The 27,531-nt window shown below is 35.9% G+C and overlaps 1 protein-coding gene across 2 annotated transcripts in view; it reads right to left on the bottom strand.

The window, feature by feature from the left end:
• The window catches only part of TTC6 (tetratricopeptide repeat domain 6), a 204,452-nt gene that overhangs the window by 66,785 nt on the left and 110,136 nt on the right, over window positions 1-27,531 (bottom strand). For both annotated transcript variants that reach the window (XM_086709888.1, XM_086709887.1), the window contains exons 8-11: window positions 26,519-26,623; window positions 15,392-15,481; window positions 12,747-12,821; window positions 3,236-3,609 (exon numbers count right to left, since the gene is read on the bottom strand). In XM_086709888.1, coding sequence (XP_086566014.1) covers window positions 3,236-3,609; window positions 12,747-12,821; window positions 15,392-15,481; window positions 26,519-26,623 — 644 coding nt within the window. The remainder of the gene's footprint in view (window positions 1-3,235; window positions 3,610-12,746; window positions 12,822-15,391; window positions 15,482-26,518; window positions 26,624-27,531) is intronic.

Below are 27,531 nucleotides of genomic sequence, written 5' to 3' on the forward strand. Positions count from 1 at the left end.
GATCAGTGGTAAGAACTAAAAGACTGCAGGTCCTCAGAAAGTGAGATATGTGTGCAGCCTGCTAAGGTGTTCTTTGATTTACATAAATGAAAAATGTTTAAGTCTTCTGGGCATAGGCGTAACCAGCTATATCTGGGGTTTAAAACCTCTCATGAAGCTCTCTGACCTCAGCTAGTTCATATCTAAAACTTCTCACCTGACGGGAAGGCCAGGCCAGGTCCCTCTGAGGAAGGATCTGGCAATGTGGCCCAGGTGGATTTAATGAAATTTCCCCCAAATTTTACAAAGGTCTGGGAGAGAAGAAACACCCAAACCTTCTGAGAATTATTAGATATTTAACCCTAAACTTATGTTGATATACAGATACCCATTGTGGATGCCACTGAAGTTCACAATCAAATTGGGGGATTCTGAAGGTCAAGTGATATAAAGAATCTTGGGGCGCCTGGATGGCGCAGTCGGTTGGCGTCCGACTTCAGCCAGGTCACGATCTCGCGGTCCGTGAGTTCGAGCCCCGCGTCAGGCTCTGGGCTGATGGCTCAGAGCCTGGAGCCTGTTTCCGATTCTGTGTCTCCCTCTCTCTCTGCCCCTCCCCCGTTCATGCTCTGTCTCTCTCTGTCCCAAAAATAAAATAAACGTTGAAAAAAAGAATCTTGGCCTGAAACCATCTAACAGAATCTAGTGAGACATGGACCCATCCTGTGATAATTTCCCTAGTCCCAGAATGTGTAGTAAGAATGAATCAACTTGATAATTGTGTAAACTACACCATAAAGAAGATAATAGCAGTAAGGATCAAGTAGAAATCTTTGGAACTGCCTCCATTCCATCCCATACCACCACCCACCAAGATAGCATACCAAAAACAATACTAGGCCATCAGGGAAATTACAGACTAGTAGCACTAAGGAAAATATGTCACCTACTGTTTGGGGTAGGGGGAAAATGAATTCTGCCTCTCTTGGGGATGTAGTGGCAGCAAGACGGACAAAAGAATATCAGGACGGAGACTATAGATTCACTGTCAGGAGGTAGTGAAGTTTGGAAGTTTTGATAGTGGAAGTGGGGACCATGGTCAGTTATTCTAAAAAGAGACAGAAGGAGATGCATTTACAGGGATAAGAGAGCCAATAGCAAAAGGCCTGGTCTGAATCTCAGTTCAATATGTTAGTCAATCCTGGAAGACCGAACACTGGCAGAGATCCGAGGGACTGGCGATTCACAGAAGTCCAGGTAAGAAAGAAGGTAATGAGTATAAGGAAGTAAAGGTGAACCAGGAACCATCAACATGCACATCTTCTTGCTGCAACAGCAAGCTTCTGAAGAAGGTCTCTGCTAGTCCCTCACTGGTGGTCCAATATTGGTCCACCAATATTGGATTCAGAGATCAAAGCTGAGGGAAACTTCCAGAGAAATGGTGAAGCTACAAAGTTATTACAGACACATAGCATCCTGCCATGACCTAGATGAGGGGCTAGGCAACAGGGGTAACCTATAGTAAAGGGACTGGCAGAAAACACATGGGGCTGGGTTTTTAATCAACTCAAATGGACTTCGGCAGGAGTTACTTTCCACAGTCAAGCTTTGACTTGATATACGAGTGCATACACTGTCTGCTTCTAACCATTTAAGGGAGCCAGCAAGAATGAGTATAACTAAACAAGCTTAAAGGTCAGATATACAGTGGTTAAGAAGGATAATTCTGTGTTAACCAAGTTAAGATTGGTGAAAAAAGATCTCAAACTATACAAATAAAATTATTTTTAAAGTTTCTCCATAAACTTGTTTTAAAATAACAATTATTTAATAGCTACACTTTTGTGCTAGTTTAAATTAAGATTTTTTAAAAAGAAGAAAGCTGTACTAATGTATTATCCTAGATAAATACTCCTGTAGTTTGTTTTACTGCCTCCACAAAAAGGCTCATCCTATTACACCTGTTGGCAGTATATACAAATTTCAAATTCAGTTGTTAAAAGGCAAATAAATCTCTTTAAATGGTGAAACTTTATAATCAAAGTGATAAAGAATCAGTAAGTGGTAAAATACCCTACCAAAATAGTGTTTCATCTGCTTATATTCTTTATAGAGACAGAAGCCACTTAGGTATGGCCAGAATGGTGCAGATATTATCCTTTCTAGGATAGTAACGATTCATATGCTTTGAAATCAGCAAATGTATCAAAAATTTATAAGCTAATTTCTGTTTCTTATCAGAAATATTTGTCAACTTAGAAAAACCTATCTGAAGTCTTCTAAAGATGAGCTAACAAAACCAGTTCCACATATTTGCTGCCGGGAAAACTCAAGCATAAGTAGTGTGCAGAGAACTCGGGACTTGAATGGCATCCTCCACTAGGATTGGTCTCTCTTTCACTCTGTCACTCACATTTACAGTGATTGTTCCCAAGTCTTTTCAGGGACAATAAGTCACTACACCAAAACATCATGAACCCTTTTTCAGAACCACAAGACTTTATAACAATAAACAAAACAATATGACTCACTTCAACAGTAAAGTCTTTAGTTTTCAAAAGGGCATACACTTAATGAATTCCTTATCATCTGGGGTTATCTAAAGAGGAATAAAGCCCAGAGCTTTCTGCAAACTATTTTCCACAACACTTAAGTCTAAGAAAGTTACGTCCTGAACACTTAAAAAATGAGCATACCTGGAACTTCAGCTGTTGTTATCTCAGGTCCTTGCACATTTTAAACATGCTAGATACTATTACTTACAAGTAAGGAGAAAAATTATTTCTATGCGTTGATCCCTGAATAAGGGCTCACACAACATACAAAAAACAGTTTGTCTACCTAGATTTCTCAATCTATTAGTTACAATTTGAAAACAGTTAAATCTCAGCAACGTACTTCAACTTTTGAATGGGTGACACTTATTTGGAGCAGGCATTGTTTTTTGGTGTTAAATCGCTTCAGAAAAATAACTTAGTAGATTTTATTTCTTTCCATTGAAAGATTTCATCAAATCAAACTGACTTAGTTTTACTTCATGTCCTTAATCAGCCCCAACTTTAAATTATAGTTTAAAGCAGTCATACATTTGTACCATTAAATATTCATATATTTAAAAATAAGGGATTGTCCTTTAGTTAAGGATTTAGCATATTTTCAGTGCTGAATAAAATAACAACTTCAGTTAGTGAAATTATAAGATTAAGGCCAAAACTACAATACATTTCTTAAACTATAACAATTACTGATTAAATAAGACCTTTTAAGAACTTTTGGTGGCTTGGATAACTCATCATACACGTTTGAGAGTTTACTGAGTTTCAATCGTTTCTTCCATTTCGTCTTCTTTTTCTTGGGATAAACAATGTAACTTATGCCAGCTTTTCTAGATGCTTCAATGAGAGAGAGAGACAGATCTCTCACATTGCTTCTGTTCTGGATGTGATCTAAGATAGTGTCTATATTTTCTTTCACAGGGATGGCTTCCTCAGTTTCACTTTGCTGAGTCATCCAGCGCTCCAGCTCCTTTGCTTTCTGAAATAGAATCTGTTTCATATTGCTTTGCATGTCATCCTTAATCTCTAATGGAGTTATGGTCTCCTCTTTCCTCAACTCCACTGCAGATTTTACTCTCTTAATTAGCAAGAAACAAAGACAAAACCATTTAAAATCAATTTAGTTGCTGTATGTTTTAATTAATTCAGTTACAATTACTATTAACGTAGTTTGGTCGCTTGTTGAAAATTTTTAAATCGTATTTTTGATGTTTTTCAAAGTCAACTTATAAAGTTAATAGTAGGTTAGTTAAAACAAAGTATAATAATTTGGTAATGTGACATTTTGTTAGCTACATAAAAATAACACTATAAAGTATATATGTATTAACTGTGATTTTATATATTCTTAATTAAAAGAGAATGCTCTTTACATATTGAAATAAAGTACAAACTCTACTTTTACTTGTAATGCAAATAAAAAAAAATTGGTAGAATGGGTAAGAAATACTAAAATGACCTATCCTAAAAAATCAATTTGAGTCAATTTTCTTTTCTTTTCTCTTCTTTTTTTAGAGAATGTTCTTTTTTTAAGTTAATTTTATTTATTTTCGGACAGAGGGAGAGCTCCTGTGCATGAGTGGGGGAGGGGCAGAGAGAATAGGACAGGGAGAATCCCAAGCAGACTCTGTGCTGTCAGTGGGGAGCCCAACGTGGGGCTTGAACTGTGAAATCACGACCTGAGTTGAAATCAAGAGTCAGCCGATTAACTGACTGAGCCACCTAGGCACCTCAGTGAGTTAATTTTCAAAAACACTTTAACAACACTGAATTTCTATACAGAAGTATTCAAGTATTCTTTACAATAATTTCAAGTCAATATTTACAAGCTTAAGAAAAAGAATTCCAGCCTAATATTTACTTTATCTAATCATCAGAGAATCCACTTAACTTTTAATAATAATATCAATATTATAATATGCTAATAATTGTAAATAACTTGTAATAATTATGCATTAGTACTTGAAACTCTAACAATAAACCTAATAAAAGACATTAACTCCAATTCTTTAATATAGAATTTCCAGTTTATTGAGCCATGGTCCATAAATTAACTGCATTTAAGTTTGCTAATAAATTTGTTATGCAAATATTTTTCTTTATAGTGAAGTGAGGCCCAAATTCCAAACATAACAATTTCACACAAACTAGTTATATACTTTAAGATATACTAAAGTACAATAGAGATATTGACACTCCATAACTTACCATACTTCCCCTATCTCAAGAAACTATGTATAACTCACTATATAATTAGAATAGAGAATAGGGTAATACATAAACTACAGAATATGTGTATGTACAATACACACACACACACATATATATATCAAGAAAGATAGTCACGTGTATGTATGTGATATATACGTCAATAAAACACATTCCTGAAAAAAAAGTGGAACATAAGATTTCCCGCTTGCTGACTAGATATGAATTACACAGAGAGGCTCCAAGCATCTCTGTCGGACACTCAGGAAGGAATCCTAAGGAATCTATAACTATAAAGTAGAGCTAACAGAATGGGTTTGGAACTTTTTCATACCCTTATTGAAATATTATAGATATATAACATATGTAAATTTAGGTATACAAAATAATAATATGATACATGCATATACTGTGAAATGATTACTACAATAAGATTAGTTAACAACTCCATCCCCTCACAAAATTACCATTGTTTTTGTGTGGCGATAACATTTAAGATCTACACTCTTAACAACTTTCAAATATATACAGTATTGTTAGTTATAGTCACCAGGCTGTACATTAGAACCCCAGAACTTACACATCTTATAACTGACTCTTGTACCCTCTGGCCAACATCTGTTCGATCCTCTTTTCCCCACACCAGCCCCAGTATTTACTCTATGTTTCTATAAGTTCAGCTTTTTTAGATTCTTCATATAAGTGAAAACACACAGTATTTATCTTTCTCTGTCATGTAGCATAATATCCCAAGGTCCATCCATGTTGTCACAAACGGCAAAATTTCCTCATTTTTTGTAGTTGATATTCCATTATTTATATATTGTATGTACACACATACTACAAGAAAAGAAAACTGCTGGCTGATATCCCTGATTAGTATAAATGGAAAATTCTCAAGAAAATACTAGCAGACTGAATTCAACAGCACATTGAAAGCATTATACAACATGATCATGTGGGTTTTATCCATCAGATGCAAAGACGATTCAACATATACAAATTAATAAAAGTGACACATCACATTAACAGAATGAAAGATAAAGACTATATATGATTGTTCAATAGATGTAGATAAAGCATTTGACAAAATTCAACTTCTTCTCATGATAAAAACGCTCAACAGATTTGGTATGGAAGGAACACACCTCAACATAGTAAAGGCCATATACGACAAACCCACAGCTAATATCACGATCAATATCGTGATATATCATATATCATGTATATCATATATATCATATCAATATATCATATATATCATATATATCATATCGATATATCATATCGAAAACTTTCCTGCTAAGATCAGGAACAAGACAAGGGTACTCACTCTTGCCACTTTTGCTTAACATAGTACTGGACATCTTAGCCAAAGAAATTAGGAAAGAAAAATAGGTATCCAAATTAGAAAGAAAGTAGTAAAACTGTCTCTGTTTGCAGATGACATAATCACATACAGACAAAACTCTAAAGACTCTACCAAAAGACTGTCAGAACTAATTACTGAATTTGGTAAAACTGTAGGTTACAAAATCAACACACAGAAATCAGTTGCATTTCTGTACACTAGCAATGAATTATTGGAAAAATAAATTTAAAAACTCCATTTACAATAGCATCAAAAATAATAAAAATAGGAATAAATACATTCAAAGAGGTGAAGGATTTGTATACTGAAAATTACAATACGATGATGAAAGAAATTGAAGAAGACACAAATAAGTGAAGGGTATCTCATAAACCAGAAAAACTAGTATTTTAAAATGTCCATACTACCAACACCATTAATAGATTCAATATAATCCTTATCAAAATTCCAATGTCACTTTTCAAAGAAATAAAAAAAACAATCCTAAAATTCATATGGAACCAGAAAAGAACCTGAATAGTCAAAGCATTCCTGAAAAAGAACAAAGGTGGAGATTTCACAATTCCAGATTTCAAAATTCATTAAGAAACAACAGTAATCAAAACAGTATGGTACTGGCATAAAAACAAACACATAGACCATTGGAATAGAATCAAGAACCTAGAAATATCCCATGCATATATGGCCAACTAATATTTGACAAAGAAGCCAAGAATACTCAATGAGGAACTGATAGTCTCTTCAATCAATTGATCTAAGAAAACTAGATATTCATATGCAAAAGAATGAAATTTCCTATCTCACACTACTCACAACAATGAACTCTAACAAATTAAAGATTTCAATTTAAATTCTTAAACTATAAAACTACTAGAAGTAAACATAGGAGAAAGCTATTTGATATTGGCCTTGGTAATGCTTTTTTCAATATGATACCAAAAGTACAAGCAACAAAAGCAAAAATAAACAAGTAGTGGGACTACATCAAACTAGAAAGCTTCTGCACAGCAAAATAAACAATCAGTAAAATGAAAAGCCAACCTACAAAATGGGAAAAAATATCTGCAATCCATCTATCTGAAAAGGGGTCAATATCCAAAATATATAATAAGCTCTTTTAACTCAATAGCAACAACAACAAAATCCAATTAAAAAATGGTCAGAGCAACCAAATAGAGATTTTTCCAAAGACATGCCAATGGCCAATGGGTTCATAAAAAGATGTTCAATGCCAGTAATCATCACGGAAATGCAAGTCAAAACTACAATGAGATATCACCTCAAACCTGTTAGAATGGCTATTATAGGGAGGAGTTCCCATGAAGATGGCAATATAGCAAGACCCTGAACTCACCTCCTCCACAGAACACACTAAATTACACCTATTCACACAACAATTCCTCCTGAAGAACTGAAGGCCAACTGAACAGCTTCTGAACAACCAAAGATAGAGAATGACAAAAAAGAACAGCAAGACAGACAAAGACATGGAAACAAAGGGAACTCCCACACCTGATCCTGTACACGGCAGTGGAGAGGGATAGTTCTGAGGAACTGGGAACAGATTTGTCTTTCCTTAGGCACAGAAAAAAAAAGCCACAGTTTAAAAGAGCAACTAGTATATAAAAGAGACAACACTGGACCAAATGGAGGAGGAGCTTTGGGAAGCTCTCCAGGTCAGAGGAACTAGAGGATAACACAGTTTACAGTCCTTCTCCACCTTAAAAGCCTAGATAGAATCAGGGTCTGGATACCATAACTGGTGAGTCCAGTCATCACAGCAAGCTTACGACCTCAGTAAGCCCAGGGTCTGCAAGCCCATGCCAGCCCCCAGTGCGCCAGGGCACAGAAAAAAGAGCCAAGGTTTAAAAGGGAAGGAAGTGCAGGAATGCTCCCTCCCCCTTCACCTTGAAAGCCTAGCCGAGAACAGGGTCCAGCCCAAGGTCAGCTTGCAAGCTTAGCCAATCCCAGGAACTGCAATCCCAAGGTCCACAAGCCCACACCAGTCCCTGTGGTACTAGAGCACAGAAAATAAACCAGGAATTTTCTTTGGTTGTTTTAGTTCTTTTGTTTTTATTTTTCAATAATTGTTATTTTTTTAAATTGTTTTTTTATTTGTCTTTTTTTTTTATTTGTCTTGTTTTTATTTTTGCCCCTTTGGGTTTTTTTTCTTTTTTTTTAAACATTTATTTATTTTTGAGAGACAAAGAGAGACAAAGCACGAGCAGGGGAGGGACAGAGAGAGAGGGAGACACAGAATCTGAAGCAGGCTCCAGGCTCTGAGCTGTCAGCATAGAGCCGGATGCAGGACTCAAAACAACGAACCTTGAACCTTGAGATCATGACCTGAGCCGAAGTTGGATGCTTAACCAGCTGAGCCACCCAGGTGCCCCATTTTGTTTTTTTTTTTTCTTTTCTTTTTTCTTCTTTTCCTTTCTCCCTTTTTTCCTTTCTTTTCTCTTTTCTTTTTTCCTTTTTTATTTTACTTTTATTTTATTATTATTTTCTTCTCTCTGTAAAAAGCCACGGTTTAAAAGAGCAACTGGCATTTACAGCCACAGCTCCAACCAGACAGCAAAAGTCGCCAAGCACACAGTCTGTACAGGGGACACCATATACAAGAGCGACCATTCCTTCAAGTTTAGGAGGAGTAGCTATTCCACCTAGAAACAAATCCAGAAAGTCAAGAAAATGGGGAAACAGAAATATGCTCCAGAAGAAAGAACAAGAAAAAAACTCAGAAAAATAACTAAATGAAAAAGAGATAAGCAATATGCCTGATAAAGAATTTAAATTAATAATCATAAAGTACTCACTGGGATGGACCAAAGAGTGAAGAACTCAGTGAAACATTCAATAAAGAGATAGAAAATACATACAAAAAAAAAAATAACCAATCAGGACTGAAGACTACAAGAACAGAAATAAAAAACATACTAGAGGGAATCAACAGTAGATGAGAGGATGTCAAAGAACGTAACAGTGACCTGGAAGGCAGGGTAATAAAAAGCACACAAGCTGAACAGTAAAATGAGAAAAGAATTTTTTAAAATGAGGATAGATTAAGGGATCTCTTGGATAACCTCAAGTGGGCAAACATTTGCATTATAGCGGTCCCAGAAGATAAAGAAAAGGAGAAAAACATAGAAAACTTATTTGAAGAAATAATAACTGAAAAGTCCCCCAACCTAGGTAAAGAAATAAGACTTCCAAGTCCAAGAAGCACAGAGTTCCAAACAAGATGAACCCAAGGAGGTCCATACCACAGCACATAATAATTAAAATGTCAAAGGTTAGGGGTGCCTGGGTGGCTCAGTCAGTTAAGCATCTGACTTTGGCTCAGGTCATGATCTCACAGTTCAAGAGTTCAAACCCCAGTCAGGCTCTGTGCTGACAGCTAAGAGCTTAGAGCCTTCTTCAGGTTCTGTGTCTCCCTCACTCTCTGCCCCTCTTCTGCTGTTCTCTTTCTCTCAAAAATAAATAAACATTAAAAAAAATTCTAAATAATAATAAAATGTCAAAGGTTAAAGATAAAGAGAAGATAAAAGCAGCAAGAAGAAACAAAAAGTTTACCTGTAAGAAAAAAACCTATAAGGCTTTCAGGTGATTATTCAGCAGAAACTTTGCAGGTCTGAAGGGAGTAGCATAATATATTCAAAGTGCTGAAAGTAAAAACCTACAACCAAGAATACTCTATACCGACAAACTTACCATTCAGATTTAAAGGAAAGATAAAGATTTTCCTAGACGAACAAAAGATAAAGGAGTTTGTGACCACTAAACCATCCTTACAAGAAATGTTAAAGGGATTTAAGTGGAAAACAAATGGCCACAGTTAGACATAAGAAAATTATTAATAAAAAGATGTAAACTATGACAACATATGTATAAAATGTGGAGGAGGGAGTAAAAAGGGACAAGTGAAGGGGAAAAGAAAAAGAAAGCAATGTTTTTTCTTTTTCTTTTTTTTTTTTTAATGTGTTTGAACTTAAATGACCATCAAATTTATATAGACTACTATGTACTTTGGATGTTACATATGAACCCCATGGTAACTGCAAACCCAAAACCTATGATAGATACACAAAAAATAAAGAGGTAGAATGGCTATTATAAAAAAGACAGGAGATATCAAGTGTTGGTAAAGCTATAGGGAAAAGGGAACCCTTGTCCAGTATTGATAAGAATGTAAATTTGTGCAGCCACTAGGGAAACAGTATGGAGGTTGCTCAAAAAATTAAAAATAGAACTACCATATGATCCAATCCCACTTCTGGGCATATATCCAAAGGAAATGAAATCAGGACCTTGAAGAGCTATCTTCACTCCCTTATTCCTTGCAGCATTAGTAACAATAGCCAAGATATAGAAACAACCTAGGGGCCCATCAATGGAATAATGGATAAGAAAATGTGATGTATATATATTTGCATATATATAATGGGATATTATTCAGTCATTAAAAAAGGAACTTCAGGATGCTTGGGTGGCTCAGTCAGCTGTGTCCAACTCTTGATTTCAGCTCAGGTCATGATCTTATGGTTTGTGGGATCGTGCCCCACATTGGGCTCTGTGCTGACAATGTGGAGCCTGCTTGGGATTCTTTCTCTCCCTCTCTCTCTGTCCCTGCCCCTCCCCCTCTCAAAATAAATAAATAAACTTTAAAAAAAAAGGGAGGGGCGCCTGGGTGGCGCAGTCGGTTAAGCGTCCGACTTCAGCCAGGTCACGATCTCACGGTCTGTGAGTTCGAGCCCCGCGTCGGGCTCTGGGCTGATGGCTCAGAGCCTGGAGCCTGTTTCCGATTCTGTGTCTCCCTCTCTCTCTGCCCCTCGCCCGTTCATGCTCTGTATCTCTCTGTCCCAAAAATAAATAAACGTTGAAAAAAAAATTTAAAAAAAAAATTAAAAAAATTAAAAAAAAGGGAAATTCTGCCATTTGCAACAACACGGATGGACCTTGAGGGAATTAACGAAATAAATGAAATAAACGAAATAAATAAGTCAGACAGAGAAAGATAAATACTGTATAATCTCACTTATACATGGAATCTTAAAAACAACAACAACTCATAGATACAGAAAAGAGATTGCTGGTTGCCAGAGGCAAGGATTGGGTGATGGATGAAATGGGTGATGATGGTCAAAGGTTACAAAATTCCATTATAAAATAAATAAGTCCTGGGGATGTAATACAGCATAGTCACTGTGGTTAAAATACTGTATTGTATATTTACAAGCTGAAAAAAAATTTTTTTTTTAATTGGGAGCACCTGGGTGGCTCAGTCAGTTGAGCATCTGACTTCAGCTCAGGTCATGATCTCACAGTTTGCGGATTCAAGCCCTGCATTGGGCTCTATGCAGACAGCTTAGAGCCTGGAGCCTGCTTTGGATTCTGTGTCTCCCTCTCTCTCTGCCCATCCCCTGCTTGCACTCTGTCTCCCTCTCTCTTTCTCAAAATAATAAATAAACATTAAAAAAATGTTTAAGTTGCTAAGAGTAGATCTTAAAAGTTCTCATCACATGTAAAAAATGTATCACTGTGTTAACTAGACTTGATGTGGTGGTCATTTTGCAATACATACTGTTATTGAATTACAATGCTATATACTTGAAACTAATATAATGTTATATGTCAATTATATGCCAATAAAGAAATCCTAAGGATAGTGTGATTGTACAGAGATATAAAACAGAGGAATCAAAAGGTCAGTAAGAAGAGAGAATGTCAGAAATGACATAGTAAGCAGGCTAATGTTACGCAAGTTAAAAGCAAGTTACAAGCAAGTAACATGGAGGGTCAAGAAAGATTTCTAAGATTTCAGACAGAAAAACAGAAGCTGAAGCTAGATGTCAACGCCACTGAGGGTAAGCACCAGCCACTCCAGGGACACCAGGGTGGCTGAGTCAGGTAAGCATCCAATTCTTGGTTTTAGTGAGCTCAGGTCATGATCCCCCAGGTTGTGAGATCAAGCTCCACTGTGGGTTCTGCGTGGACAGCATGGAGCCTGCCTGGGATTCTCGCTCTCCCTCTCTCTCTGCTCTCCCCCAATTGTGCTTTCTCTCTTTATCAAAATAAATAAATTAACTAAAAAAAAAAAAAAAAAAACCAAAAACCCAGCCACTCCAAAAGGCCTGTGCATTCTTCGTGCAGAGGAAAGTACATTGCATTTAATAAGAGGCGGTGTGGGTTTAACTTCTACCTCTGCCATTTATCACTTTCTGACCTTTGTTTTTTTCACACATAAAATAAGGATAATATCTGTGTCACCTTCCTTCTCTCAGGATATTGTGAAGCTTGAGACCAGACTGGACTAGTGTTCATGAAAATGCTTTAAAACTGTGAGCCCAGTGCAAATGTAGGTCAATATTATAATGGCTTGACTTATAATATATCAAGTAAAGTCAAATTATGAACATGAGATACTTCCAAAAGCTGTTGAAAAGCTGTGTTGGCACCACCAACCACAATTTTACAGGGGCTACCAAATACACACTCAAATCCAAACTTTTAATCAATTCTGAATGAATCAACTCACTATACTATTTCAGGAAAGCAAACAAAAAAAGCATCAATAGTGATTATTACTAGAAATATAAGCATTTCTTTTGAATAATAAAAACCAAAAATGATCATACCTTTAATTGAGGAAATGGTGTGCTGAAACATTTTTGGATACTTTCAAATGATGCAGATTTTTTTAGGAAAAGAAACTGAAATAATCAAATGACAAATATGCATTGACTATAGATACTATTTGGTAAAGTACAATATCATATGACAATTGAATAATTATAAATGCTTAGGTAAATTAATTAAATGCAGAAATGCTAATTAAAATACGCATTCTGACTGACTTTGAAGTCACTGATTTCACAGAGAGGAACAGAACTGAAAATCCATCAGTTAATTTAGAAAAGTGTATAAATAATGGAAACTCTTATTTTTTTAAATTCAACAATACAACAAATACTTACCAAAGCTTTCTGGTTGGTGCAAGGGGCACAAGCGTGTATAAATGTGCCGTAAATATGCTGAGCCATTGATCCCCTCGGCACTGAGGCTGCACTAGTAGGACCTGAAGCAGCTACTGTCCCCTGAACAGTCACCTCTTATCATGAGCAACCTCAACCTTTTACTCCACAGGAGCATACAAATATCATCACTTACTGTGAGAGCTATTATATTGTAAGAGTTGGGAAATACTACTATACTAGATAGTGTAGAAAGTACAAAAAAATGACATGTTCCATATCCTCAACCAATGTAATGGTAGAAACAGAAAGAAAAGAAAACTGTAATCCAAAGCAGCTGTGACCCTGACTTCAGATGGTATGAATGAATCTGGTGTAAAGAGAACACAAGATAGGCAGAGTCAGTTCTGAAGGGGACGAGACCTGGATATACTGGCGGGAAGAGGTAGTGCAGGCTGGCCTGTGAAAGGTGGCAACATTCCCATAGACTGAGCTGGAGTTGAGACTATCCCAGGCCAAGGGAACAGCCTAAACAAGCACAGAGAATGCAGCAGGGGCATGGGGGAGTCACCAAGGACTCTGGTGCAGGCAGACCACATAAAAGCAGAAACATAATGGGAGGTAAGCTAGAAAGTCTGGTTGAGGCCAGGTTATGAGCCTTAATGAAGCACTCTGACTTTATTTGTTAGGTGGAGTTACTCAGTTTGAGACATGAGTGACATAATTCCTACTTGTTTTAAGAATATAGCAGGTGGAGCACCTGGGTGGCTCAGTCGGTCAACTGTCCATCTTTAGCTCGGGTCATGATCTCATGGTTCATTGGTTCAAGTCCCGCTGTTGGGCTCTGTGCTGACAGCTCGGAGCCTGGAGCCTGCTACAGATTCTGTGTCTGCCTTTCTCTCTGCCCCTCCCCTGCTCATGCTCTGTATATCTCCCTCTCAAAAATAAATACACATGTAAAAATTAAAAAAAGAAAGAATAAAGTAGAAGGCAGTAGGAGGATGGAGGAAGAAGCAGCTACTAAAACTGGGAATAGCTGACAGGCAGGTGTACATAGTGCTACTAAAATAGTCTAGAAAGTGCACGTGGCACTCCAAACTAGAAGGTGACGTTCACTGGTTCAATTATTCTTTATGTGATGGTCACTGCTCTAGGTGATACGGATAAAAGAGTGAAGAAGAGTGCTATGACCCCAGGCTGGTGAGGAATAAAATGATCAAACATACATATGGACAAATATTTAGTAAGTGCTATAAGGAAAATAGCAAAAAAGTGATCTATATTAACATTATTCCCTCCAAAAAAAAAAAAAAGTATTACCTAACTGTATGGGGGATAAAGGAGGAGTCACAGACATATCTTTAACCTAGTTAACTGACCAGAATAGGATTTGATTTGTCCCAAGGCACCAAGACTTTCCACTATGTGCCATTCAGCATCCCAAGATATCATCAAGGGGAGCAGAGGCTGAAGGCACTAATGAAAGAAAAATAAAACTGTTTCTTGTTTGTCCCCCATAAAGTGAAGGGCATTTATTAAACCAGTTATGTATAGTTTATACCTTTCTTCTTCTCTTAGTTTCTCTCAATCATTGTCTCTTTTCTATCCAATTATGTATATTATTTAATTAGTTTACTTGTATACACTACAGTGATAACAAAGCCATAAGCATGAGTCTAATCACCATTTAGAGAATTCAGTTTTACTGTTTCATGGCCATAACCAATGCCCCCATTTGGTCAAAACATTCACAAACATGTTTCTTTAATCATTTAAGACCTAGGCAAGAAGTGATAAATGAGTGTAAGACTGGAAATTTTCAAAGTTTTTTTAAAATTTTTTTTCAACGTTTATTTATTTTTGGGACAGAGAGAGACAGAGCATGAACGGGGGAGGGGCAGAGAGAGAGGGAGACACAGAATCGGAAACAGGCTCCAGGCTCTGAGCCATCAGCCCAGAGCCTGACGCCGGGCTCGAACTCCCGGACCGCGAGAGCGTGACCTGGCTGAAGTCGGACGCTTACCCGACTGCGCCACCCAGGTGCCCCATGGAAATTTTCAAAGTTTTAAGAAAATTCATAGCAGACATTCTGCTATTGATCAGTAAATAACATCTTCTGAGTGTCACAAAGACAACACATTTGAAAAAGAAAGTGTGTCCTCAGCAAAGACACCAGTAATGAATGTTCTGAGGCATTTCCCAGACTAAGGAAGCACCAACAAATAATTTCCAGAACTACTAGAAATCATATCTGAGCTGTAGGCAGATAAAGCAACCAACCCACAATTTAAAATAAAAATCACACATACCCTAGAACTTCTGCTATGCCGATTTAAAGCGACACTTTCCTTGCTTTCAGATGAAAATTTCTCAATTAAAATTTTGCTTGCTTGAACACTCTGTTATAAAAAGATAACAGTTTTAAGTTATATAGTGGAGTACTTTTAAAAACCTTTGATTACTGTTATGCCATAATACAACATTATTACCAAATGTATGGAAAAGGTAGAAGTACAGAAAACGTTTACCACAGACATATTAGAAGTCCAGCTACAGCCATAATATTTGGCCAAAACCCACAATTTGGCTTCTGTGTTGGCCATTGGCCAAACAGATTGTTTTACTTTACTTCTGGCAGTACTAATCTCAGGAGCAATCAATGATACTGTGATCCCATAGGTTAGCATTGAATCTATTTAATATGCCAATATCAGAATTATGAATAAGACATATTATTTGGATTTACTGTCAATATATGACTATTCTCTGTCAGATATAAGTAAGCATTCTAAATTTTTATTGGGATGGAAAGCTCCTTAAATGCTTTACAATTCAAACTCTTTCCACCAACTAAGTTATATATGTATACTTATTGTTGTAAGGGTAAATTATTATTAAGTGTGTTATTCTTCTATATTATAATCAGTGATTTGGATATATAGAAACAACTAGAAGATCTAAGTTTGACAGCCTGGTGTAGTCATGATGAGTTAAATCATACTGCTACTTTGCTGAAATTTTTAGGTCTCAAACAACTAACATTTCAAAATCAAACGATATGTATTCAATAGGAAATTAAGCTTTTAAAAGTACCAGGAAATTATCACTGAGAATGGAACAGATATGCAGAAGGCTATGGGTAATTTAGGAATTACCAGCATTGATTTTTATTTATCTTCTAGTGTATTTTTATAACATAGCTATAGCACAGTATAAGCTAAGAGAATTACTAAACATAGCAGAAGGCTACCTGGGGTCACCATTACTCTTCAAAGACAAACTATGTGATATACAAGGAACTATTGGAACTATTGGAACTATTTTGTCATATGCTTACACAAAATATGATGGAATAGCAGCTATTATATATTTAAGAAAATTCTTTTAACAATAACAAAAGACAAAAACCATAATACTGTATTTTACAGATATCAAAACAGCAAAACTTACTAATAATAAATGGTTGCTTTTTAAAAAGAGAACATGGTTCATATATTGGAACCTGACAAGATATTAGCCAAACCAATGTGTCTTGAGAGAGCAAGTATTGCTTATATGATACCTGATGTAACTCCAGAGTTATTGCTCTACTCCAGAGGTATTGCTAAAACTTGTATGCATCCAATAATAGCTGGGATGCAGATAGAAATGGAAACAGTTTTGCTATCTGAAAAGTCAATTATGAGTCTGCTTCTAATTATGGCAGGCTAGATAATTCTGCTGAGGAAAACTAAGAAAGCTACTTGTAGTATGAAAAACACAATCTTCAAAGCATCAAAAAGCTAACATGATGATGAACAGATACTGGGCCAAAATCTAAGAAAAGGCAAGAACCTGGAAAAGTAAGCCCAGTATTCAAGATGCTTTTGTTATGATACTTGCCAAAGCAGCTGCAAGTCTGAGTTACAGATTGACGAATTCTTGGGGCAAGGGTGATAGAAATTGAAACCCAGAACTTACCTAAGTTATGGAACTTGATTTATTTATAGATTATTTATTTATTTATACACAAATGTAATACACTGTATAATATTGTACATATACAAAATATACAAGTATCCAAGGCTACAGGAGATGCTACATGCTCAGATTTAAAGTGAAAAGAAGCATGGGTGCCCGGCGGGCTCAGTCAGTAGAGAATGTGACTCTTGATCTCAGGGTCCTGAGTTCAAACCTCACATTGGGCATGGAGCCTACTAAAATAAAATAAAATAAAAGGTTTTTTTTTAATTTTTTTTTTTAACGTTTATTTATTTTTGAGACAGAGAGAGACAGAGCATGAACGGGGGAGGGTCAGAGGGAGAGGGAGACACAGAATCTGAAACAGGCTCCAGGCTCTGAGCTGTCAGCACAGAGCCTGACGCGGGGCTCGAACTCACGGGCTGCGAGATCGTGACCTGAGCCGAAGTCGGACGCTTAACTGACTGAGCCACCCAGGCGCCCCAAAATAAAATAAAAATTTTAAACCTCTTTTTCAAAAAAGAATGGTAGTAAGTAACCTTTGTGTAGACTTTCAGCCTCAGTTCCATCACAAGGGTGGTCAAAGAAATTCAAGCCTCAACTTTAGACTAAAACTATTTCTGAGGGCTAACTTCTGACAAGAAGTTTCTCTGGAGAAAAGAAATGCCATTGTTAGTCTCAAACGTTTCCTAAAAATAACATTTTAAATACAATAATAAACATTTAAAGATAGGTACACAAAGAAATAAAACACTAGAACATAACAGATTTGGGAAAAAAATAAATATTCTAAAAAGAAAAACACAAAACCAAATTTAAAAATACAGTAAACAAGTTTAACAGTATCTTAGACACAACTGAAGAAAGAATTTATGAACTTGAACTATAAGATAGACCAGAAGGGAAATTACCCAGAATCCAGCATCAAGAGAAAAAAAAAAAAAAAGAAGCTAATATGTATGATTAAAATCCCAGAAAATGAAAGAAAGAATGGACAGAGGCAACATTTGAAGAAGTCATAACTAAAAATTCTCCATAGTTGATGAAAGACATCAAAATATGCATTCAAAAATCCCAGAGATTCCAAAGCATAAATAAAAAGAAATCTGCCCCTAGACACACCATATTGAAAATAGGGGGGAAAAAAGAGAAAAACTTAAAAGTAGCCACTTCGGGAGGAAGCAAGGAGTTGATCATCCTCAAAAAATTCACATTTAAGACCCATTTCTCAACAGCAATAGTGGATGCCAGAAAATAGTAGAACATCATTAGTGTACTAAAAGAATATATCTGCAAAATACATCATACCCAAGTATAATCTCTCTCAACAATGAGCTAATATAAAGACATTTGAAACAAAGAAAAAACAAGATTTTCACCAACTATGGAACTCCCACTTGCCTTAAAGCAAATTCTAAAGGATATATTTTAGGCAAAAGGTAGAATGATGCCAGACAGAAAGATCTGAGATACTAGAGAGAGAAAAAAAAAGAAAGGAAGGAAGGAAGGAAGGAAGGAAGGAAGGAAGGAAGGAAGGAAGGAAGGAAGAAAGAAAGAAAGAAAGAAAGAAAGAAAGAAAGAAAGAAAGAAAGAAAGAAAGAAAGAAAAGGAAAGAAAAGAGAAAAGAAGAGAGAGATAATTACATTTTATAAAATATTAATAACAATGTTTTGAGGGTTTTAGAAGATAAATATCTAATAATATATCAAAGTAAAAACATACTAAGTCAAAAGGGGGTAAATGGAATTGAAAGGTTTTAAAGTCACTGAATTTTCCTGGAAGAGTATAAAAGTATTGATCAACATCAGATCTTGATAAGTTAAAGATGTCTGTCGAGGGAAATCACCATAAGAATAAGAAACAGTACACTTACTTCCAAAATAGGGATGATAAAACACAATTTTTTGAAATAGAAGAAGTAAAAATAAAACCAGAATATATTATATCCAGACCACTGACTTTTTAAAAAAAAATTAACAAAAAGATAAATTTAGGAAAAGGAATAAAAGAAGAAATAAAGGTAGAGTCAATAAAAAACACAAAGTATATGGTAGGATAAAACAAAAATATCAGTAATCATAATATATATATAAACATGTTAAATACACCTTTAAAAAGTAGGGCACACAGACCTTTGTATCTAAATACCATTTCCCATTCAAAGGAACAAGGATTCTTTGAACAAAGGTGTGATTCCAGTTGTGATGTATGGAAAGTGTCCTAGGCCATCTTTTTGTGTCAGAAAGTCCTCCTGGATCCTTTTTCTTCTAGTCAATTGGTGTGAACAACCACCAGCACTGATTTGCTTTTGGACCACCTTTCTAACAGGTTACTCCATCATCACCAGTTGTAACCAGTCCTGGTTACAAACCAATCTTGCTACAATTCTTACTTCTGTTCCAACAATTCTGCCTACTCTCAATTCCTTCTATTCACATTTTCTAAATACAAAGACAGAAAAATACATCCCCCTCCTTTATAAACACAGAGTTTGTGTTTGTACTCATTACAGTATATTGCAGTAATATTACATAGTATTCCTATTACCTCCCAGCTGTGTTAGTTCAGTTAGAAGCAGATACGACCAGTGGAAGACACAAAGAGAGGGAGCAGTAAGAAGCCTTCAGACCATGATGCAGTCTGACACCTGTGAAAGAGGAAGAGAGAGGAAGAAGTGAGTAGCAAGAGCCTCAGATCACAGAGCAGTTCTGAGCCAGGCAGATGGAAAGTTCTGGAGCCAACGCTTCCTGTGAAAACAACCCTCCATCAAGCAGGAATGGGGTCAACACTAGCCAACCCCTTGTGTTCAGCCACTGGCTAGGAGCAGCCCAGAGGAAAAATGGCCTTGGTGCAAATGCCCTGATGGATCTACAGGACAGCAGCTGGAGGCTGGCGGTCATGTATGCTTATGTCAATGGATTCTCTTGAAGGAGATGTAAGCATCACATTTTCATGGATGCCATGCCTATTTTTGCAAATTAATATTTACCAATATTTTACATTAAGGCGATCTTTTGTATCCTTTATGTTATGAACTTTCTTGTTTTAGCTCATCCATCACATATTTCCCCCAAAATATTATCTTCTGAAATAAATTAAAAGTTTAGACTACACTTAAGGAAATGCAAATATACACATCAATCTTCCAAGATTTAAATTATACATATACTTTGGGAATTCCAAATAGAAAAATTTACAAAGATATATGTGCAAGTGTGGTTTGTAGGGAAGGGGTTGTCTTTGTTTTGGTTTTTGGTTTTTGTGTTTTGTTTTTGTTTTTGCTTTTGTTTTTTTGATGCAGCCTCAGCTGAGATCCTCACTCAAACAACATGACAGATCTTGAGCCAGAACCTTCCAGTTAGGCCAGAAACAGTGGATTCCAGACCCTCAGAAACTGTGTGAGATAGTAATAGTTGGTCGTTTTAAGCTGCTACATTTTGGGATAATTTGATCTGCAGCAATGGATAATTAATATGCCCTTCTAAACGGGGTTAGTAGCTATCAGCACCAGAAAGAGGTAAGGAAAAGGGTAAGGGAACAGATGGGAAAGGAGGGATATTTTTTTGAATGAAGACATAATTAGTACCTTTCTCTTTGGGTTCATAGGAAGGTCAAATGAAATAATACAGGAGAGGTGCCTGGCACAGTGTCTGGCTCATAGTAAATACTCAATAAATGAGAATCAACAGAAGCATGTTTTAAGCAAAATAATCAAGATGAAGAATATAGATTATGTGATTCCACACACGGAAAAACATTAATTTGCATATATTTGCATTACATAAATGAAAATGAACGTGTTTGAAAGGATACACACAATGTAGTTTATAATTGTTAACTTCAGAGAGAAGAGATCCAGGAAAGAACAGCATTCAAGGTGGGGAGTGACCTTTTTGCCATACACAGCTGTATCATTTGACTTTTTTCTGCACGAAAGTATTCACCCACTATCGTGCAAGTTCTTAAATAATTTTAATTGGCCTTGTTACTCAGAACAGCAAAAAACAATAATATTGCTAAAGGAAACAATGGTGGTTTAACAAAAAAAAAAAACAAGATAGAAGATTTTTAAAAGACAGAAACCACAGAGTAACAACAATAATAATACCAGCAAGACCAAATTAACCATATGCTACTTACGTGGTTCGTCTGAAACAAAGCAAAAATTTAAAAAAAAAAAAAAAAAAAAAAAACAAGGATTAAAATGAAAATACTCCTGAATACAAACAGAAAAGAACACAGGGATGGCCATATTACAGTAGAATTCCAGCATTAAAAAAGCCAAAGTAGACCATTTAAAATTGATGAGACAGAATTCATAAGAAAGGTAAAACATTGCTAAATTCATAATAAAGATAAAACAGCTTCTAATTGCAAAAAGTAAATAAAAACTACTGGTAACACATGAAGAAATAGATTAAAACAACTGCAATAAAAAATCCTCAAGAGTGTTTTTTAAATCGAGTAAAAGAAATATGCCACAGAAGAAAGGACTAATATAACAATGTAACAACTATATCTATTGTTAACTGAGCACTGACTTTTCATTAGGCAATATGCTACAACCTCTCATTAAATTCTCAGAACACCACTTTACATACAAAAAACAAAACAAAAAAAACAAAAAACAAAAAACAAAAAAACAAAAACGAGACTTGTGGAAACTAAAGATTATCCAGGAAGTGAGTGGCATTCAAATCCAAGATGTATTGGAAAGCCTGTGCTCTGCTTAGTGCTGCCACAAAATGGTCACAACTTAGAATACCATTGAATTAATAGACAATATTGGGATATGTAGGATACCACCAAGCAAATACCAATAAATTCCAAGACACTGATATTCTAAAGAATATATTTTACTATGTTAATAAGGATAAAGAATAAAATTAAAATAATGCCAAGTCAGAACAGTTCTAAAAACACTTTCCCACATAAATCATGTATCAAAAACATAATGAAAATGGCAATACAAATTATTTAGAAAATAAATGAACACACTATAAAAATTTATGAGATCAAAATCTTACATAGAAGAAAATTCATGAAGTACTTATATTACTTAAGAAAGATAAAGATATTCATTCAATTATAAATCAACGCAAGAAATTAGAAAAATGCCCAAATAGAAATGTCAACCTTCTATAGAAAGCAGGAAGCCAACAACCAAAAAATTTTCAAAAATAGAAGTATATGAAGAATATACTTCTGAATATAAAAATTCAGAGCGGCAAAAATTGAATTAATCTGGAAGTGTTTTCAGTCAAAGGTGATAGGTTGAACTTATTTTTCTGACTTACAGGCCAGAAAAATCTAACAGCTAGGGGATCCTGTACTATAAACCTTGCTAAAAAAAAAAAAAAAAATTAAAGGTATGATTTGATACTGGTGTGAGTATAGTAATTTGAGAAGTAGAGACTAAAGCATTTGTAATTGAAAACAAATGAGAATGGGGCGCCTGGGTGGCTCAGTCAGTTAAGCGTCTGACTTCGGCTCAGGTCATGATCTCACTGTCTGTGAGTTTGAGCCCTGCATCGGGATCTGTGCTGACTGCTCAGAGCCTGGAGCCTGTTTCAGATTCTGTGTCTCCCTCTCTCTCTGACCCTCCCCCGTTCATGCTCTGTCTCTCTCTGTCTCAAAAATAAATAAACGTTAAGAAAAATTAAAAAAAAAAAAAAAAGAAAACAAATGAGAAAAGATAAAATAAACTCATTTAAAAAATATTTTTAGAAAGAAAAAATTCTCAAAAATATGATTAGGAATGGGAAAGAAAGTGATGCAACATTAGAAATAAAGATTAACCATTAGAAATGGTTAAGCATAGGGGTGCCTGGGTGGCTCAGTCAGTTGAGCAACTGACTTCGGCTCAGGTCATGATCTCACGGTCTGTGAGTTCGAGCCCCACATTGGGCTCTGTGCTGACAGCTCAGAGCCTGGAGCCTGCTTCAGATTCTGTGTCTCCCTCTCTCTCTGCCCCTCCCCTGCTCATGCTCTCTCTCTCTCTCTCTCTCTCTCTCTCTCTGTCAAAAATAAATAAACATTTAAAAAATTAAAAAAAAGAAAGAAAGAAAGAAACGGTTAAGCGTCCTACTTGATTTGGGCTCAGGTTATGATCTCACAGCCATGAGCTCTGTGCTGGGTGTGAAGCCTTCTTGGGATTCTCTGTCTCTTCCCCCTCTCTACTCCCTCTCTCCTTGTGTCTCTCAAAATAAATAAACATTTAAAAAAAAGAAATAAAGATTAACCCTGAAGAGACAGCATATTCATACGCCACATATAATTTATACATCTCAATCAAACAGTTGGCTTTCTGTAAGAACGAAATGACTCAAGAAAAAATACTTATCATTGAACAACCCAAGAACAAGGAACCCTTGTGCACTATTGGAGTGTATGCAAACTGGTGCAGTCACTATGGAAAACAGTATGGAGGTTTCTCAAAAAACTAAAAAGAGAGGCATGCCTGGCTGGCTCAGTTGGTATAGCAGAAAACGCTTGATCTTGGCATAGTGAGTTTGAGCCCCCAGTGGGTGTAGACATTACTTTTAAAAAATTGAAAACAGAATTACAATATGATCCAGTAATTCCACTACTGGACTTAAGAATATGAAAACACTAATTCAGAAAAATATATGAACCTCTATGTTTAGTGCAGGATTATCTACAATAGCCAATTTACAGAAAAAGCCCAAGTGTCCATTGACGGATGGATAAAGAAGAAGTGGTATATATATATACAATGGAATATTACACAGCCATAAAAAAGAACAAAATCTCGCCACTTGCAACAACAAGAATGGAGCTACAGAGCATAATGCTAAGTGAAATAAGTCGGTCAAAGAAAGACAAATACCATGTTCTTCCACTCATATGTACAATTTAAGAAATAAAACAAACAAAGGGAAAAAGAGAGAGAGAAACCAAGAAACAGACTCTTAGCTATAGAGAACAAACTGATGGTTACCAGAGGGGAGGTACGTGGGGGGATGGGTGAAATAGGTGATGGGGATTAAAGAGTACACTTATCATAATGAGCACTGGGTAATGTACAGAATTGTTAAATCACTATATTTTACACTTGAAACTAATAAAACCCTGTGTGTTAACTATACTGGAATTAAGATAAAAAATAAATTAAAATGAATAAAAAAAAGTGAACAACCCAAAAATTAGAAAAGAAAAACTTCTCTGTTTTCAATGACTTAAGCACACATTTATTCCAATATTCTTTTATACATGTTTGTAAACACATCTTAATTAAGGAAGGTGTTACTTGAAAGCATATTATATTCAGTGTAGTTTCAATGAGATAATAAGCATAGGACTTTTCTTTTTTTTTTGTTTTTATTTATATTCCAGTTAGTTAATATACAGTATAATATTATAGAAAAGAAAAAATTATAATTGTCAAACAATTACTTTCCCAAATGGTTCAGATGTTTCCACTGAGTTCTTCCAAATTTTCTAGATTATTTTATGCTATATCAGTTTCAGAATATTTTTTAAAAAATGAATTCCTACCCAATTAACTTCATGAAGCAAGAATAAACCTGATGGGAGAATGCAACAAAGAAAAAAAGACATTTCATACATATTTCACCATGAGTATACATTAAAAAGAAAGTATTGCCTTACAGAATTCAACATAATATTTAACCAAGTAATCTAAAACATGTAAAGATGTTTCAATATTAACATTCAGAATAGATCCAATATGAATGCAATTCCATCCCTGTCTTGGTTGCAGGGAAGCTAAGTGGTAAACTGATTATTCTATTTCATGCAACATCATGTGTGGACAGAATTTTTTATTTAATTTTACCTCTATTACACAAGAAGGGTAATATACCCTTCTTATGCTCTCCCTATGATTTCTTCAATTTTTTGTTTTATCATGATCTGAGTTTTAGTAAGCTGCCCCAAATACCATGCAAATAAAATAATCCTAAATACTATTAAAAATTTAAGCACAATAATGTTAATCACAGAATTGTTTTAAAAGGAAAAAAACAAAAAGAAAGGAGAAAAGGGGAGAAAAGTAGAAGAAAAGAAGGAAGATGAAGGATTTTTGAGAATGAAAGAAAATGGACCAAAAAACAAGTAGTAATTGTCTTGAGGGAGAAGAATAATAGTTGCATTGGGCTTTCTTCTCTTGACTTTTCTAACTTTTAAAATAATCAGTATATTGGGGCGCCTGGGTGGCACAGTTGGTTAAGCGTCCGACTTCAGCCAGGTCACGATCTCGCGGTCCGTGAGTTCGAGCCCCGCGTCAGGCTCTGGGCTGATGGCTCAGAGCCTGGAGCCTGTTTCCGATTCTGTGTCTCCCTCTCTCTCTGCATCCCCCCCCCCCGTTCATGCTCTGTCTCTCTCTGTCCCAAAAATAAAAATAAACGTTGAAAAAAAAATAATAAAATAAAATAATCAGTATAACATACTGTGAGAGCAAACAAACACTCTTTAAGGGAAGAAGAGAAAAGAGAACTGTATTGGGTGGCATTAAATTAACTAAAAGTACACTTTAAAAAAAATTTTTTTAACGTTTATTTATTTTTGAGACAGAGACAGAGCATGAACGGGGGAGGGGCAGAAAGAGAGGGAGACACAGAATCGGAAGCAGGCTCCAGGCTCTGAGCCATCAGCCCAGAGCCCGATGCGGGGCTCGAACTCACAGACCGCGAGATCGTGACCTGAGCTGAAAGTCGGACGCTTAACCGACTGAGCCACCCAGGAGCCCCTAAAAGTACACTTTAAAAAGTAAATGAAAATGACATGAAGATCTTTTAAACAACCCAAGTAGTTCTATATCTTGGAAACTTGGTCGAATAAAATATTTATTCAAAAAGAAAACAGAATAGGGACTCCTGGGTGGCTCAGTCAATTAAGCCTCTGACTTCGCTCAGGTCATCTCACGGTTTGAGAGTTTGAGCCCTGCATTGCACTGTCTGCTGTCAGCACAGAACCAGCTTCAGGTCTTCTGTCTCCCTCTCTGTCCCTCCCCAGCCTGTACTCTCTCTCTCAAAAATAAATAAACATTAGGGGCGCCTGGGTGGCGCAGTCGGTTAAGCGTCCGACTTCAGCCAGGTCACGATCTCGCGGTCCGTGAGTTCGAGCCCCGCGTCAGGCTCTGGGCTGATGGCTCGGAGCCTGGAGCCTGTTTCCGATTCTGTGTCTCCCTCTCTCTCTGCCCCTTCCCCGTTCATGCTCTGTCTCTCTCTGTCCCAAAAATAAATAAACGTTGAAAAAAAAATTTAAAAAAATAAATAAATAAACATTAAAAAAAAGCAGAATAATCTTATTGACTGGTTAGAGTGACATGGATAAGTACAACACTATAAGACCATCCAATCAGTCTTAATTATGGCAACAGTTGTCTGACAATTTACAGAGCAACTGTCCAGTAAAATTTAATGTCATAATCAATTATACAATTTAATTATTAAACAACCGAAAAAAGAGAGAAAAGTCATTCAGTGTGTTACCTCATATTTTGGATATAGAATTTCCTTCATAACAGATACTGGAACAGAGAATTTGGGTGAAGTTGGATTCCAAAACAACTTCGTACATCCTGGATAAGCAGACACCTTTGGAAATAAAATGAAAGGTTAGTAAAAACCAGCAAATGATCTCTAGTGTAAAGACCCAAACTTCTGTCAAATGTGTTCCTAGTTGCCCAGATAGTGAGTTGATTGGTTCCATAACCACTGAACGTCTGGGAAGGGCAACTTTTCACACCCACCAGATTAGCAGAAATGTAGAGTTGGCAATTCCAACAAATGTCAACGATGTGGGAAAACTAGTAGAACCACAATGGAGACAAACCAGCCGTTTCTAGTAAAATAGAAAATGCACATGCCACATTACCCAGCAATTTCACTTCCCACTGTATACTCTAAGAAAATTCTTACACATGTGCATGAAAAGACATGTACAGGGATGTTCATGCAGCATATGAAATAGCAAAAAAGAAAACCCAATCTAAATGTCCATTAATAGAAAAACAAATTAATAAAATATGGCATATTCACATAACACTATAAGGCCATTCAAGCCCAAAAATTATAAACCACAGATGGATCTTAGGAGCACAGTATTGACAGCAAAATAAGCATCTTTTAGAAAGTGTCATTTACGTAAAAGTGTCTAGACCACACAGAACCATAGTATTTATTATTTAGTGTCACATATATATCTAATAAAGTATAAAATCATGAACTAGAAAGACTGCAATTATAACAGTAACTGCTGTTGGGTTAGGATGAAGAGAAATGAAATTAGAAAGAAGTGCAAAATGACTTATTATTTTTTTAATTTATTTTATTTAAAAAAATATGAAACAAGTACGACAAAAAGTTAAAACAAATTCTTGATAAAGTGTCACCAGTTGTATGTTAGTTTGGTTTCTATATTTGTTTGTTTATTCAAACTTTTTCAAGTTTGAATAAAACTGAATCAGGCATAGGTGAATTTTTAGGGAGGTGAAACTATCCTG

This window comes from Puma concolor, chromosome B3, assembly GCF_028749965.1.
Source record: "Puma concolor isolate L17-30 chromosome B3, mPumCon1.1.hap2, whole genome shotgun sequence".
NCBI lineage: Eukaryota > Metazoa > Chordata > Mammalia > Carnivora > Felidae > Puma > Puma concolor.